This window comes from Anguilla anguilla, chromosome 9 (assembly GCF_013347855.1).
Source record: "Anguilla anguilla isolate fAngAng1 chromosome 9, fAngAng1.pri, whole genome shotgun sequence".
In the NCBI taxonomy this organism is placed as follows: domain Eukaryota; kingdom Metazoa; phylum Chordata; class Actinopteri; order Anguilliformes; family Anguillidae; genus Anguilla; species Anguilla anguilla.
This window is the reverse complement of record NC_049209.1, coordinates 12590936-12606099: the sequence shown is the minus strand read 5'-3', so window position 1 is coordinate 12606099 and position 15164 is coordinate 12590936. Positions and strand designations below refer to the sequence as shown.

The window sequence follows — 15164 nt, the reverse complement described above, 5'->3', positions numbered from 1 at the left end:
TGGGTGATTTTTAGTGCCTGAGTAGTAGGGGGCCATAGGAATCCACCTACCAAATTTGGTTGGTCTACAACTTATGGCTGCTGAGCCTCAGACATTTTAGCTGAGAAAACTGCCACGCCCCAACTAAAAATCTAAATGGCGGGCAAACAATATGGTGGACATAGGTGGGGCCAATGGCAAAGTTGTAGAGCACGTTCAGATGCATAGGTCGATGAAGTTTTGTGTTGATCTGACTTATGGTGTGGGAGTTATGGCCTTTTACACAAAACCCTTTGTTATAGCGCCACCATCTGGCCGACGTACGTGGTTTTTAGTGCCTGAGTAGTGGGGGCCCATAGGAACCCACCTGCCAAATTTGGTTGCTCCAGGACTTATGGTTGCTGAGCCTCAGACACTTTTAGCGGAGAAAAATAATAATAATAATAATAATAATAATAATAATAATAAGAATAATCCTAACAGATACAATAGGGTTCCACCAGCTTCGCTGCTTGGACCCCTAATAATCCTAACAGATACAATAGGGTTCCACCAGCTTCGCTGCTTGGACCCCTAATAAAATGTAATTACATCATGCAAGCCTGTAGGTATCTAAAGGGCACCTTCTCTCTGTAGTTTATCTTGACATGTTTTAAGCTTGTAGTGAATGTGAGATATCCTGGTTTGAAAACTGTCTTAGGACTTAAGGACAAAGTGCATTGTGATTTTAATATAAGCCTACAATTTGAAAATGAACCCAAGGCTGCTAAGTGATTAATTTAGATCCAGCACATGGCAAGTCAGTGAAAATCTAGGCATTCAGGTGAAAAGACAATCAATTGTCACTTCTGGAGAATATAACCACAATTTGAATTCAGTTTCCTGGACCTTTAAGGGAAGTGGCACGGACCCTTCTGAATGGCTCCCTTTGACTCACCATACAGGCCAGAAGCACAGCTATGTACAATAAGTATTCTGGCACTAGTCTAGTCCAGGATGGATGAAGATTCCAATTACTCTGTCAGGAATGCATTCCTATCCTCAAAATGACTGCCAGTGCTGGTGTGCTCTTCATGGGATCCACCTGTTTATCTGTGACATTTGGGGGGGGGCGTTACCAGTTGCGCGGACATCGGCACTGCACGGCTATTGGTGCAGAGGCTATTCCAAACCACTAAATTTGATCAATCTGCTACGAGAGGAAGTCCGTGACAAAGGCCTGTGCAAACAGCAGGTTGTTTGTCCTCCTTTCCCCGCCAAGTGGCCACCAATGTTCACCAGACAGCAGGGATTTCTTTCAGCACTGTGGCTGCATGGCTCGGTCTTGTAAAGGCTATACCGCCCATTGGGAGCTCGGGGTGAAGGGACAGAGTGTTTGTGTGTAAGAGTCCCCTCCAGCTGATTCCTCAGGCAAGGCGTTGATTTCTTCTTTTCCACCTGACAACTAGTGGCCCCTGCCAGACCACGAGGCTCATTACTAGAGACTGCTGGCCTGTGTGTAGATGGTGGAGATGCTCTGTGGGGTCTCTTTAAGCCCAACTTTCTGCCATTTCATTTGCAGGCAGAGTTTGATGCGTTCCTGGAAGGAGCTGGTGGTGATGGTGTAGAGGATTGGGTTCAGGGCACTGTTGATAGGCAGGATGAAGATCACAACCCACAAAATAATTGTGCCTGGTGGGTGTGGGGGGAAAGAACAGCAGGCCAGTTAGGAGAAGAAAATGTATCCAAAACTATTTATTTATACAAATGTGTTTTTGTTGTTTCGTTCTTTAATTTAAGTTTCTACTGTATGTCTGAACACTGAACATGTTGGATAACAAAATATTTACTATTTTGTTAATTCTTTTTTTACAAGATTGTTCAACTGATGACTCAAATCTCTTTTGCAATAATGACCCAGGGAATGTGGGTAGGGAATGCAAAAGGTTGGTTTAGCCAGTCAGATATATGACCAGATGTAGAAGGCCAGATTTTGTGGGCAAGGACACCAGGGTTAACATCTGTACTCTTTCAAGAAGTGTCATGGACACTTTTCTGTTTTGAATGGAACAATGAGTGCCCCCTACAGGCCCACCAACACTTCTTCAGCTTTGTTTTACAAGTAGTAACAAAGCTGATTCCAGCTTACTTTCAGCAGATTAAGAGGAGGAGGGTACAGGTGTTATGGTTGCTGACTATGTTATTCTTAGTTTCACCTCTGCACACCATCATAGCACTGTATATTTGTATTCTCTAAATACCATATAAATAGTTACAGAACAAATAATATTGTGTAAATTGCCGTATGTCAGAAATACAGAGACTGAATCATCTTCTCATTACAGTAAATATCTCAAAGGCCTTTTCTCATATGCTTACATAATGTGTATATCCTTGCAGAGTCAAAAAGTGTGCTACTTTGACTGAGAAACCTGTAATTATTACTTACCTGTTATTTCCACTTGTAGCAGGGACAGAATCTTAAACAGGAATATTGGTATCCAGCACATGGCATCAGTAAAGACAATGAAGAAAAACCTCTTGGCTATGGTCACCTCTCGATCAAAAATGCTTTGCCTTGCTGTTTTGGAAGTTTTCCTAACTGAGTAAAACATGCTGGTGTAGGAGAAGACAATTATGACGAAAGCAAAAAGATTCAGACCTAAAAGACAGAATAAACTCATCAGTGTGTCTACCATAAGCATGCGCAAAGTTACACTTCAGAGCACAAACACAGACAGCGAGCTACACTTCATCCTCTAAATGTGTCATTAGTATTCCAGAACCTACGTAAGCAAGACCTTTTCCCACTAAAATATTAATGTTAAAATGCTCAACCTTTAAATATGTGATAAATTGTGATAAAAGAGCAATTTCACACTGCTGATACAACAGCTATTTAACAGCCAACACATGCCTCCAAGGGGAATATTGTAAAATGGTTTATTATATGTACTGATATAACAACACCTATCTGGGCTTTATCCTTCCCCGGGGCCAATAGAACTCTTACCAAGAAATATTCCCGTTGAGTATCTTCTGGCACCCGGCTTCTCCATCAAGTCTGAGTGGAGTGGGAAACAGACACCGTTCCTTCCGTAGTAGTTTCCAAATGTTTGCTTGTCCCAGAAGGGTATGATGGCAATCATGAAGCCCAAGATCCAAATAAAGATGAGGAAGAAAAGGGTCTGTTTCCTCCCGGGCCGGTAGTTTTGGAAGGGAAACACGATGCACAGGTACTTCTCCAGCGTCATGTACGTCAGCAGCATGACAGACACCTCCGTGGACAGCATGGCTAGGCAGCCGATCAGCTGACACTGAAGGCTTTCCATCCACATCTGGGCGTGCCTGTTGTACTCTCCGCAGTACTTGATGTCAAAGGCGCCAATGAAGAACAGATAGACTCCCATCAAGCAGTCAGCACCTGATGATGGATTCAGTTGAGGATGTGGCAAATTGCATTTTAAGACATTATTACTTGAAAGGACAAAATAAATATGCTCAATTTGAATGTTACACAATGTTACACAATGCCAGTTTAGACCCTACATTAGAAAAAAAGATACATGTTATAAGCTCTTGAGAAAGTACAAATAGTGGCATACTCACATGGTATATTGTTATCTATGCCATTGTAGTCTATTGACCTTTCAAAATGTTCATTATGACTGAAAGAAATGTACTACCCTGTCACACAATATTCACGTGTGTATTGACTAATTATTGAATTATGTATTTTAATCTGTACACTACACTGAGCATTGGCAAGCGTTAATCAATAGTATGCAATTTTAACAAGTTACTAGAAAAGCTTTCGGACACAAAAATATCAAGAAAAGACGAATAGGGTATTTGATTAAAGTTTTAAAATGTAAAATGGTTAACTAAACGGATCACAAAAAAGAGCCCTGTTTCAATGCTTTCCATAAATTCTACACAGATACCAGGATTTTATAAAAATTACACAATGTTGTCAATCCATAGAACATGCCAAGTGAAACAGAAGAACTACAGACTCTCAGGAGGTTCCATTCTAAGCTTGATAGTCTAATCCACATTGCTTGATAGCCCCTAGGCAGCAGGCAAAGTGAAATCCTAGATCGGCTTGTTCCCTTGTCAAACATTTTTATGCTCTTATGAGAAACAAGGCATGTGTGGGTTCAGTCAGAAACATATTTCATCATTCTTTGGTTAAAAAAAACCCCTTTAAATCTGACTCTCCTCCATCAATCTAAGTTCATAGCCAGTGACACATTCATTTAAAAGCCAATATTTAGTCTCATTAAAAATAGTGTTACTCAGTCTCCCTTGGCAATATTGTAATTACCAAGGGTCAGTTTCACAAGGGCAATGTGTCTACAAGTTATTGATTTTAAATGTCTCAGAAGAAGTTAGGGTTCACGCACAACACAGTGATTTGATGGCCATGGTGTGGTGTCGGTTCTCAGACACGATGCAGGAGCGGAGGCAGATGACAAAGACGTTGCCGAAGCAGATGATGAAGGCCACCACCCACACAAAGACGCGAAGGATTATGTTGGCCAGGAGGTTCTCAAAAGAGGAGATCCCGTCTGTGTTAGGCTTGCAACTCCGCACATTGGGAGAATATCCGCAGTATTCAAACTTTTTAAAATATCTGAATGGGGAACAGAGGAAAGCTATGTTTCAAAGCCAGCTGATCTGCTTTGCACCTCATGCACTGTTAACATTCTCTTCACTCAACAGTCAAAGCTGGACTTAAACAACTACAGACAGAATATCTCATGATAGGTAATCAATGAAACTAGAGGATCTACTTGTGCTTGGTGTAAATTACATAGCTGTACAGATTGGACATGGCATGCATTTCCTCTAGTTAACCGTCAGGAAAATTCATTACATGCTACAAAGATAACACAATAGAAAAGGGGTATAAAACACTGATAACTTGAAACAACTTTTTAAAAAACATGTTAAATTTGGCATACAAGTATTATAAAATAATACCATGGTATGTGATGTATAAAGTTTGATATTTCAAAAGTTTCTCCAAACGGTAACCTTCCAGACTGCTAACCACTTCATAACTTCTGAAAATGTCAGTTACTTGAACATTTCAGAGGCTGAGGGTCTCTAAATATGGACAGAGAGAATCTGCTGTGCGTGTACATTTAGGAATCACAGACACTCTTATCCTGAGCGACTTTCATTCTTTACATGAAATCCATTTGTACAGCTGAATGTCTACTGAAGCAATTTAGGTTAAGTACCTTCCTCAAGGGCACAAAGTGAGAGCTCTAACTGAGACTTATACCAGCAAACTCTGACTTACAAGTGCAATCCCCACTGTACTGTGCTGTTGCCCCAGTAAGTGCATAGTCTGACTCACATATGGGAGAGATTGTGGAGTGAACGAAACATCCGGATGCTGATATTTGGGATCTCAATGTCCTCCATTCCCCTGAGAGGAAACAAATAAATTAATTTAAATATGAACGATGCGTAAATGCCTTGTATAAACCACATTCTCAAGATTAACTCATGTAGACTGAGGTGATGCATGGCTCTAACAAAACTCAGTTATGCTGTACAACATAATTTCCATTATGTAAATTTTTGAATAAATGGCATGGCCACAATAAAAATATTGACACTAATAAAGCTATCATCAGTACATGATGATTATATTAATAAAGAATGTTATCAGCATACTTTATTAATAAAGAGTATCCATTGAAGTGTCCCTATATCCCACACTTCTAGACTTCCACATCAATTGACCAAGAGAAAGATAGTGTTTTTATTTGTTTAAAAGGTATGAACTTTCCACTGAAACATCAGTCTGCACAAGTGCTTCCTGTGGTCTCCTTAACTTGGCACAGAGAAGGTTGCGCAAAACAGCATAAAAAGGGTCTTTTAAATGAGCTTTCAATTTAAATTGATTTAAAATGTAAATTTAAATTAAATTTTTATTTTAAATTTCAAGTACAGGTTTGTTACAGCATGATTTGAAATCTTGCTCATTTATTTCTTTTGGTAAACTCATCTTTGTTGAGTGCTGCTGGTGCCTTGTTATCATTTCAGTACTGATAATCAGTGTGAATAAGTTCCGGTGGGCAAAAAAAGGTTAAAAAGGATTGTGTGCACCTCATCTCATTGAGCCATGATGTCAGGACTCGTGGGGGGTACGGACCCAAAAGCAGAGGGACAAAACTCACAACTCCAAAATGGGAGGGGAACAAAAGACTTTACTAACAAAAAAGGCAAACAAGCAGGGAACAGAAAAGGCCACGATGGGCAAAAACACAAACTCAAAAAATATCTAATAAAACAGAAAACAAGAGGAACTCAAAAACACAGGCAGGGCAGAACACAGGCAGGCAGAGTACAAGGGCAGGTACAAATGGTCAGAGCAAACATACGTAGGAAACAAACACAGGTAGGAAACAAACACAAGGAACCAACACCCGAGTCAAGGGGACAAAGAACTTAAATAGACAGGGGGTAACAAGACACAGGTGAACTCAAAAAACAATCAAACCAGAAAAGGAGGGGATAACAAGACACAGGTGGGAACAATGATAGAATAACGAGACAACAATAATACAATTAACAGGGAGGAGCAGGACACAAAACAGAAGTGCCGCCATCTGGCGGCCCAACAAAGGAAACACAGACAGGAAAACACAGAACCATGACACATGAACAATCACAGGAGACAAGAATGTTTTTTTATGGAAAACTTGTTTTGAGCCTGATAGTGTAAACTATATTGTTTTATTAGGGTTAGACTATAATTAAAATAAAAATGTCATCATTATAATCTGTATTAACGACTTTAATTTAAAATTAATTTTGAAAGTAATTGAGTGAACACATTCCTCCCTTCAATAATCCATTCAGTTGCTGTATTAAACCCTAAGGACGATGCTACCATAAGTGTCAGCCCTGAATGTAATTGTTTTGGAGTAATACCATCTCATAGTATTAATATTACCCTAAAATATAAAATGTAATGGAAAGAAATGTCTGTTGCGCAGTCTATTTAACCTTCCCACTACCATAGCTCATGCTAACCGGCAATCATTAAAAAATCTCAGATTACTTACAGTGACTGCAAATTGACAAAGTTGTCAAACTGGTCATCATAGATGTGAGCGATCGGGTTGTTTGAGATGTTCCTAAAAAAAGATTAACTCACATGAAATCAATACCAAACATGAGGTGTGCAACATCACTCTCAATCATACACTGGGGTTCAGGAATGATCAGAGAACTGACATGGTAAAATAAAACCATTTTATTTTATTTTGATGAAACTGCAACCAATTCAAACAATACTTATGTTTAACATTAATAAATGACAAAATAAGACATTAGCATGATATATAACTGTATGATTAAAAAAAATAAAATTATAACTTTATGAACAACTATTTTTATCATAAACTGAACAATTTTACAAGCTATTGAAGCAGCTGGCAGTTTGCTTCAAAGGTGAAAGTGACATGACATTTCAATGTTTCAAACACAGTTTGAAAATAACTGCAGGTTTTGCATTGCTGTAATAGTAAATGGCAGTAGAATATATAAGTAGCTAGTAACATTCATATTTTATTACACAAGGAGTAAAGACATGTAACCTATTAGATTAGGGGTATGTCAAATTCACATCATCCTCAATTGAGTCCATTGCACGGGAACTTTGCATGGACATAAAAATACTAATCTCCAGAAAGTGCACTTTCATTTTTGCCATCATCTTTCTCAATAGAATGAAATAAGGCTATCACCAGCCTTTGCTGATGATAACGTTTTTTTGAAAAGACGTTTCCGAAGCATTAAAACTACAAGGAAGTGAATTCTCTGTGGCCTACGTGTGTTTTCAGCAGCTACTACTCATGGTGATAAAACTATAAACATAGCAAAAGGTAGGTGTGGTTTTCAAGCACAGCCCTGGCTTTAATGTCAGTAGATTTAACATATTTGACAATCACAAGTCTTCCCTGCATAACAAAAAATAAATAATTATAATTATCCTACATTCAGAAATATTAAAGGGAGTGCTTTCTGATACAATTTGCATCTCTTGGCTTCAAAAGATTAATCAATCAACCAATTAACCAAATATAACTGATAATTAGATTCAGCTGATTGAACACAGCCAGGCTTGATTGCAGCCAACCCTGTTGAATCTAAACTTCACTCATATTGAACCTTACCATCAGACTGAAGTAGTCACCACAGAGTTTCTTAAACCATACTATGTCACGATAAAAGTAAATTCCAGTAGGGATGAGAAACAAGTTGTTGAAATTTATCACTCAGGTCATTTCTAAAGCTCAAGGACTCAACCGAACCACAGTGAGAGCTATTATCTCCAAATGGAGAACACTTGGAACAGTGAGGAATCTTCCCAGGTATGGTTGGCCTGCTGCAGAAGAATACCCAAAGAACTGCAGGCTTTTCTAGGCTCAGCTAAGGTCAGTGTTCATGACTTCAGAATAAAAAAGAGAATGGGCAAAAATGGGAATCATGGGACAGCAGCAAGGCGGAAACCAATGCTAACCAAGAGAAACATCAATGCTTATCCCAAATTTTCAAAAAAGCACCTGGATGATCCACAAGAGCTTTTGGGACAATGTTCTATGGACAGATGAACCTTTTGGATGACACGAAATAATGTCTAGCGTAAAAGAAAATACAGCATTTCACAGCAAAAACACCATGCCAACTGTCAGTGTCAAACATGGTGGTTGTAATGTGATGGTGTGATGCTTTGCTGCCTTAGGACCAGGACGATTGGCCATTATTGAAAGAACCATGAATTCTGATCAGTCCCAGAAACTTCTTAAGGAGAATTTCTGGTCGTCTGTCTGTGAGCTGAAGTTGAGGCGTAATTGGACCATGCAGCAAGACAATGATCCAAAACACAAAAGCAAGTGCACATCTTGAATGGATGAAAAGAAACAAAATTGGAGTGGCCTAGTGGGGCAAGTACTTTTTCACAGCACGCTATATGCAAATTGGGAGAATGGCCAGTTTATTTAACTTTTTTGTTGTAATTAGAGATTGTAACTAGGGCTAACACTATTTAAGGGTCTAAGTTACCCGCATTCTAGAACATTTGGGGGATGGTCACCCTATTTTTTCCATATTGGATATAGTTTTTTATTTGTTTATTGTTGTTGTTGCCCCGTTTCTGCTTGCCATTCTGTAACACAGTGGTCTCGATTTTCTCTCAAACCACATGCTTTTAACCAAGCTTAAAGTAATTTATTTGGGTTGTGATTCACAAGAACAGTGGTTTGGCAGCTTGAGAGAAAACTAGCCAGCTATTCTTTAGGTCATAATACCGCACACTGCGCTCCCTGTCATCTGTACCAAGAGTAATACTTTTTTTTTGTTTGAACTGACTAGGTATAGTTATATAAATAAATACATGCCAATGCATTGCACTACACAGAAACCATGCAGGCACTTTTCAATACTAAGTAATGAATTCATTTTCAATCACTTTTTTATGTCTCTCATCGTTGATGGACCTAGTCAGTGATTGAGTGAGATACCCAGTAATGGCTTCTAGCTGCAGTCCAAAATTTGCAGCTGTTTTTGCTTAGTGTCCCACCATAATCTCAGCCCAGTTAGAAGCCATTTTCATTTCTACACCAACATTTTCCATTTATGTGCATATTTTTTAATATTTCATGTACATCTTAACTGCACCAGAAATTCACATCTGTGACAAAATAATACCTTTAGCCATAGAGTGAGCCCTTAAATTCTTTGGTAGTCATTCAAGCCAATCAAAAGGACAAACAGTTTTATTGAAAATGAATGCATTCTAAATCAGAAGTGCTGTCTCTGGCTTACAATGTAAATATGTTCCTCTCTTGAGTCGCCATTGGGGTTCCTAATAAGGAATACTGCCAACCAAATCACAACTGATCACTTTTTTTTTTTACATCATTCCAAAGACATGTAGAATTACTCAATGAACCCAGCTGTAATTTCAATTTTTAAATATGGAACAGGAGGAACACAAAGCAATACATATCTAAAGGAAATGGTTCATTAGACAGCAAGACTCTGAGAAAAGGGGCATTGCTCAAGAGGATGTCAAAACCAATAAATATATTTAATACAATTACTTTGCTTTAGTAATAGGATACTGCATCATGAGAAACTCAGAACAAGTGTTCCATAAAGATACATTAATAAAAATTTAAAAAATGTCAGTTCATGCAACATATTTTTATGATGAACAACATTACTGGTGAAATCCTGCCTCTGCAAGAAGAAAAACAGAAATTAAGCTAATTGCTATAGAGCTGAACTACATTTTCTGTGAATCATCTTTTATTTAAGCTGATCTGTACTAATAAGCTGGAAACAGTACATCTTGTCTTTTAACCGAGAGTGATTAACAAGTGCATGAAAAATGTGAAGAACCCATCAAGATGTCATCACAAAGCTTTCATTGCCTGTTGTGTCACTGTATTCCCTTCATTGTACAGTTCAGTCTGTTAAAAAAGTAAAGAATATGCAATGTGCATCGAAGCCTGACAAACAAAATCTGTGTTTTACTAAAATAATTTGAACTGCAGAATCTATATAGATCAGATTACTGTGTTTTTTTTTTCATTAGTGCTCTATGAATTCTGGCCCATATAATGAGGAGGATTCAGCAAGTTATAATCTATAGATGTACAGTTTTGATGGATATACAATTCCATCATAATAACATTGAGAATCACTGAGAATTGAGAATAACTGAGAATAATTAAATATTGAGAATAATTGTCTATGCCTACTGGTATTGACAATTCAAAAATAAATATATTTGAAAATAAGTACTTTATCATTTTTCATCAGGAAAGTAATTGGAAATAGGATGTCAGTAATTATCAGTTTAAAGGTAAGGGTTTAACTGTATCATCTGCCATTGAGGCTGATATGAAAACCAATTAGAAGCCAGTAACTCCCACTGAGAATTCAACTTCATAAATATGACACAATGTTTTTTATGCATGTACAAATGCATACTTTTATGGGTAATTGGCACTTGCCTGTCAAAATCATGTTCCCCGGTACTTTGTTTGATTTTACATGTCATTGGGTATAATTCATTGGAAAATTTGAACAGATCATACTTACAACTGCTTGAGATTTTGTAGGTTTCTGAATAAGGATGGGGATAGCTCCTGAATTCGGTTCAGAGACAAGTCCCTGAAAAAAACAAATATTTTTAAATGAATTTCAGTTGTATTTACAATGCAAATGAGAATACAACAGTCCATAATGTACTGTGCACTCCTAAACTTTTTATTTATTTTTATTCATGTTTTTTATTTTGAAGTGGCACTAAACATGGAATGTCCAATTATATGCCATTAACTGTCCATTCATGTGCAAGCCCCACTGCAGATTCGGTTGAATGTAGACACACACTGTTCACCTCCTTAACACATGGTGTGACCAGCTGCTTCTTTTCACATTGCAGATTATAGCCAACCTCACAAAGAGTGGAATCGGAGGGAAAGAGCTTTCATATGCAGCAATGGTGCTTAATCGACCCCTCCAACTGAACCATCCCATACCCTGGGTGATGCAAATGTCAGTTGTGCATCACCCTATGGTACAGCTGGCACTGACATGATCTGGATTCGATCAGAGACCATGGGGCTCATCCATGCACTACAGCCAGGTGCCTTGACTGAATGTGCAACCCAGTAACCCCAATTTTTTATTTCTATATTTTTAAATAATCACATATTGCATAATCCCATACAACATCACAAAATGCACTCCCATGTAAAATCATCAGTGAATTTATCAGTGTTGTGTTTTAAAATACAAATATGTATAAATATGTGAAATATAATATGTGAAAACAATAGAAACTGTATTTGAAAAACTATTTGGAGAACAAATGGAAATTTTGTGTAAAGGACAAGGGGTTGCCTTCATTGGATATTTTCATTTATTTTATAAAACCTCTGCATAATAGCTTTATTCACCAATTTAATTTGCTTAGTGTGCATGGTATGTCTTGCAGGCAACTCATTGCTTTATTCAATGTTTCCAGGAGAGGCCAACTGTGGGCTGCCTTTTCTGACAAATAGTGTAATCTTTCTGCAGCTAGTAGGTAGTATTGTGAAGCTTTATCTGCACTTTCCCTAAATGACTCAAGCAATGTTAAAATTTAATATAAAATATAAAATTTATAAATATAAAATTTATAAAATATAAAATTTAAATTCCTGCATCTCTAGCTTGTTTGTTTCCAAATTATATGAGTTCTATACCCTTTCTATAAAGTATACCATATGACAAACCTTTCGGTGCAAAGATCCAATTTGGGTTTAGTTTCAAAACAACATACTGAAGTTCTGCTAACATAATTCTGCTAATTAATCCAGCATGAAAGCTCTGTGCAGAAGGTCTGTCAATCTGAACACGAAAAACGAAAGCCAAACCATGAAAGCTGCGCCGTCATATTCAAAATGAGGGACCACAGAATGTAATAAACTGGTAAAGTAAGACTATACTTACAAGTCTATCAGTCTTTGCATTGCAGAAAATGTCCCCACCTCAATTGATTGTATTTCATTCCTTCGAAGTGCTCTGAAATAGAGAGAAAATATATCTACCATTTCCATTTTTCTCCAATGAGAGAAAAATGTCTCACATCTGAGTGCTTCCGATGTCCATCGAGAGTAAAAGGATGGGCTGCAGAGAGCAAAGACTAACGTGCATGAAGGGGGATACAGAACTCACCAAATAAAAAAGTCTGTCTCTTCACAGTGCTGTCAATCCAACACCATCCACAAATTTAATCTCCCTACACTCCCGCACTTTTACAGTTTTGCGTGAGACACTGGCTAAAATCTGGGATCAGTGGAAGGGAAGGAAGGATGGCAAAATACTAACAGCTCTCATGACAACACGATTAATCTCAAACGGACATTTCTATCCATCAGTACTTCATTACGTCAGCATGTAAAATAGCGCTTAAAATACATTTTGTCAAGAACTTGGCGGCAGTTGACTCCATTTGACCCGCCCATTTTTCTCCATCGAAAAGGTCATAATTTCCTAAGACCTTAACAGCAACCATGAAATTGGAATTTCTCGTTCTTGACTTTTGTCATTGTGGTCACCAGCAGACAATGTCCTAAAAGTAATCATTTGTGATTGAAGCAGTGACATCCTTGGACGTTTATTTTGCCTCATGTAATCCACCCACAATAGGCTTTTTAGCTGCAACACAATAAAATTGGAAATAAGCCGCCAAATTTCACTGAAACGGAAGCACCTTTCTTTAAACAAAGCTAAGATGCATTGTCCTAAGAAACTATGAAATATTATTGTACTTATCTATTGTTATTTTTTAATTATATAAGCTGGTTGCTGATTAAATTAGTATGAAATGTTGATGTAAGCAGTACTAATTAACCTTAGTAGTTTCAGCTATACTTGGTAAACTGCTATACATAAAAACACATTGAATTACCAAAATATTAAAAACTTACAGGACAGTCAGAGTAGAACATTCTTGAAAGCTGGAGCCTTGTAAAGATGAGATCCTGTTGCCTTCCATTTCCCTGTTAACATATTGTCACTTTTTGAAAGTAAAACATTTAAGCAATCACCCTCTTACTTTCATTTGCAATCACAAGTGTTATGAGGAGTAATCCGTTTTCAAACGAACAAAAAATAAAATAAAAACAGGTGGATTTAATTATCATTATTTTTCAACTTTATCTTATCTTCCTTTTTATCTTAAATTATACATCCTGGGATTGATGCTTAAAACTAGCTTGTGCCAAAAAGACTTTACTAGAATGCTCCTGGTAATTGCTCTGCATCGTATATCAATGTTTAATTTCATTTGTCCCAGTTTAATGTCCCTACAATGAAGACTATTTTCCAGAGATGCATTTTGTTTTTCACTCACAGCCAGTTTAACCGTGGCATTTCCAAGCAGAAGGATTTCCTAGGGATGTGCCTGAGTGAATTATTCAGCAGGGACCTACAGCCAAATAAAATAACATTTGCATATCAAAGAATGTTATTGTAAATCTGTTATAATTAATAATTTCACACACACACACACACACACACACACACACACACACACAGATTAATGCAGTTGTCACACACCCGTCATTTTGCAGCTAATTTCGCAGTGGTGGCATACTTACAAAAAAAATAATGATTTTAGTCCTTCAAATGACTTCTGTCTTATTGATGTGATCCTGTTTTCATCCAGAATTCTACAATGTAACAGATAAAATAGAAAATTTCCTTAAAACCAAGAGAGGGATAAGCATGGCAACTTTGTACGTGTGTGGGTGCGTGTGTGCATGCGTGTGTATGTGTGAGTGTATGTGAGAGAGAGCATATGAATAATGATATATTATCTGCCATTGTATAAAAGGTCAGTCACATTTCATATAAAACCCCAAGTCAGTGTAAGTAACAGGTACTCAATCAGGTTTCTGCCAAATAAAATTACACTTTGAATCCTGGGAGTAATTAATTCTTATTAAATGTGGGATACAAAAAAAAAGTGTTTCTTTTTATTTTAAAACCGTTCACTTTTCCGACTGTGTCTCAGCCACAGTGATTATGATTCAGCTCTGGATCATGGTAAGTCAGGGATTTGTGCTGGGGTCTCAATTTTTCCCTTCAGTAATTTTGTGTTTGCATCTTGTAAATTTCATCACATATTCTTTGTTAATGACCTCATCATGTTTGACTTCTCGTTGCAAGACATGAGTCACTTGATTACATTTTGAGAATGCCACTTGTGTTGGTTTGAATGCGCTGGTGAAAGCAAATGAGAGTATTTGATAAATTGACTCACAGCCATTCTAGGTTCCGAAGGTCCTTGAAAATACCAGCCTTCAGTTTGGTAATCCGGTTCTGACTGAGAAATCTAATCACAGTACATTTTAAGAGGGAGTCACACATCAAAGGGAAACATGAGGTATAGGTTAAGACATCGACACTTTTAGAAAGGAAACAGAACAACTTTTCACAGGAAACACAAGTTGTATACTTACAGTTTTCTTAGTTTGTAAAGCCCTGAAAATGCTCGGATAGATATGGTTCTGATGCTGTTGTTTTGCAAGTGACTGAAAAGATAATGACATACAAAAGATTAGGAATCATTTATCAGGAGGCACACAACCCATGCAAGGTGAGATAAATCTCAGGGC

General features: G+C 37.5%; 1 protein-coding gene across 1 annotated transcript in view; it reads right to left on the bottom strand.

The window, feature by feature from the left end:
• Positions 1–561: 561 nt before the first annotated feature.
• Positions 562–15164, bottom strand: part of rxfp2l (relaxin family peptide receptor 2, like) — a 32990-nt gene continuing 18387 nt past the window's right edge. The window contains exons 6-18 of the mRNA XM_035432651.1: positions 15009–15080; positions 14810–14881; positions 14145–14216; positions 13898–13972; positions 13473–13544; positions 12493–12564; positions 11095–11166; positions 7047–7118; positions 5327–5398; positions 4365–4594; positions 2972–3382; positions 2408–2620; positions 562–1650 (exon numbers count right to left, since the gene is read on the bottom strand). Coding sequence (XP_035288542.1) covers positions 1457–1650; positions 2408–2620; positions 2972–3382; positions 4365–4594; positions 5327–5398; positions 7047–7118; positions 11095–11166; positions 12493–12564; positions 13473–13544; positions 13898–13972; positions 14145–14216; positions 14810–14881; positions 15009–15080 — 1699 coding nt within the window. The 3' untranslated portion in view covers positions 562–1456. The remainder of the gene's footprint in view (positions 1651–2407; positions 2621–2971; positions 3383–4364; positions 4595–5326; positions 5399–7046; positions 7119–11094; positions 11167–12492; positions 12565–13472; positions 13545–13897; positions 13973–14144; positions 14217–14809; positions 14882–15008; positions 15081–15164) is intronic.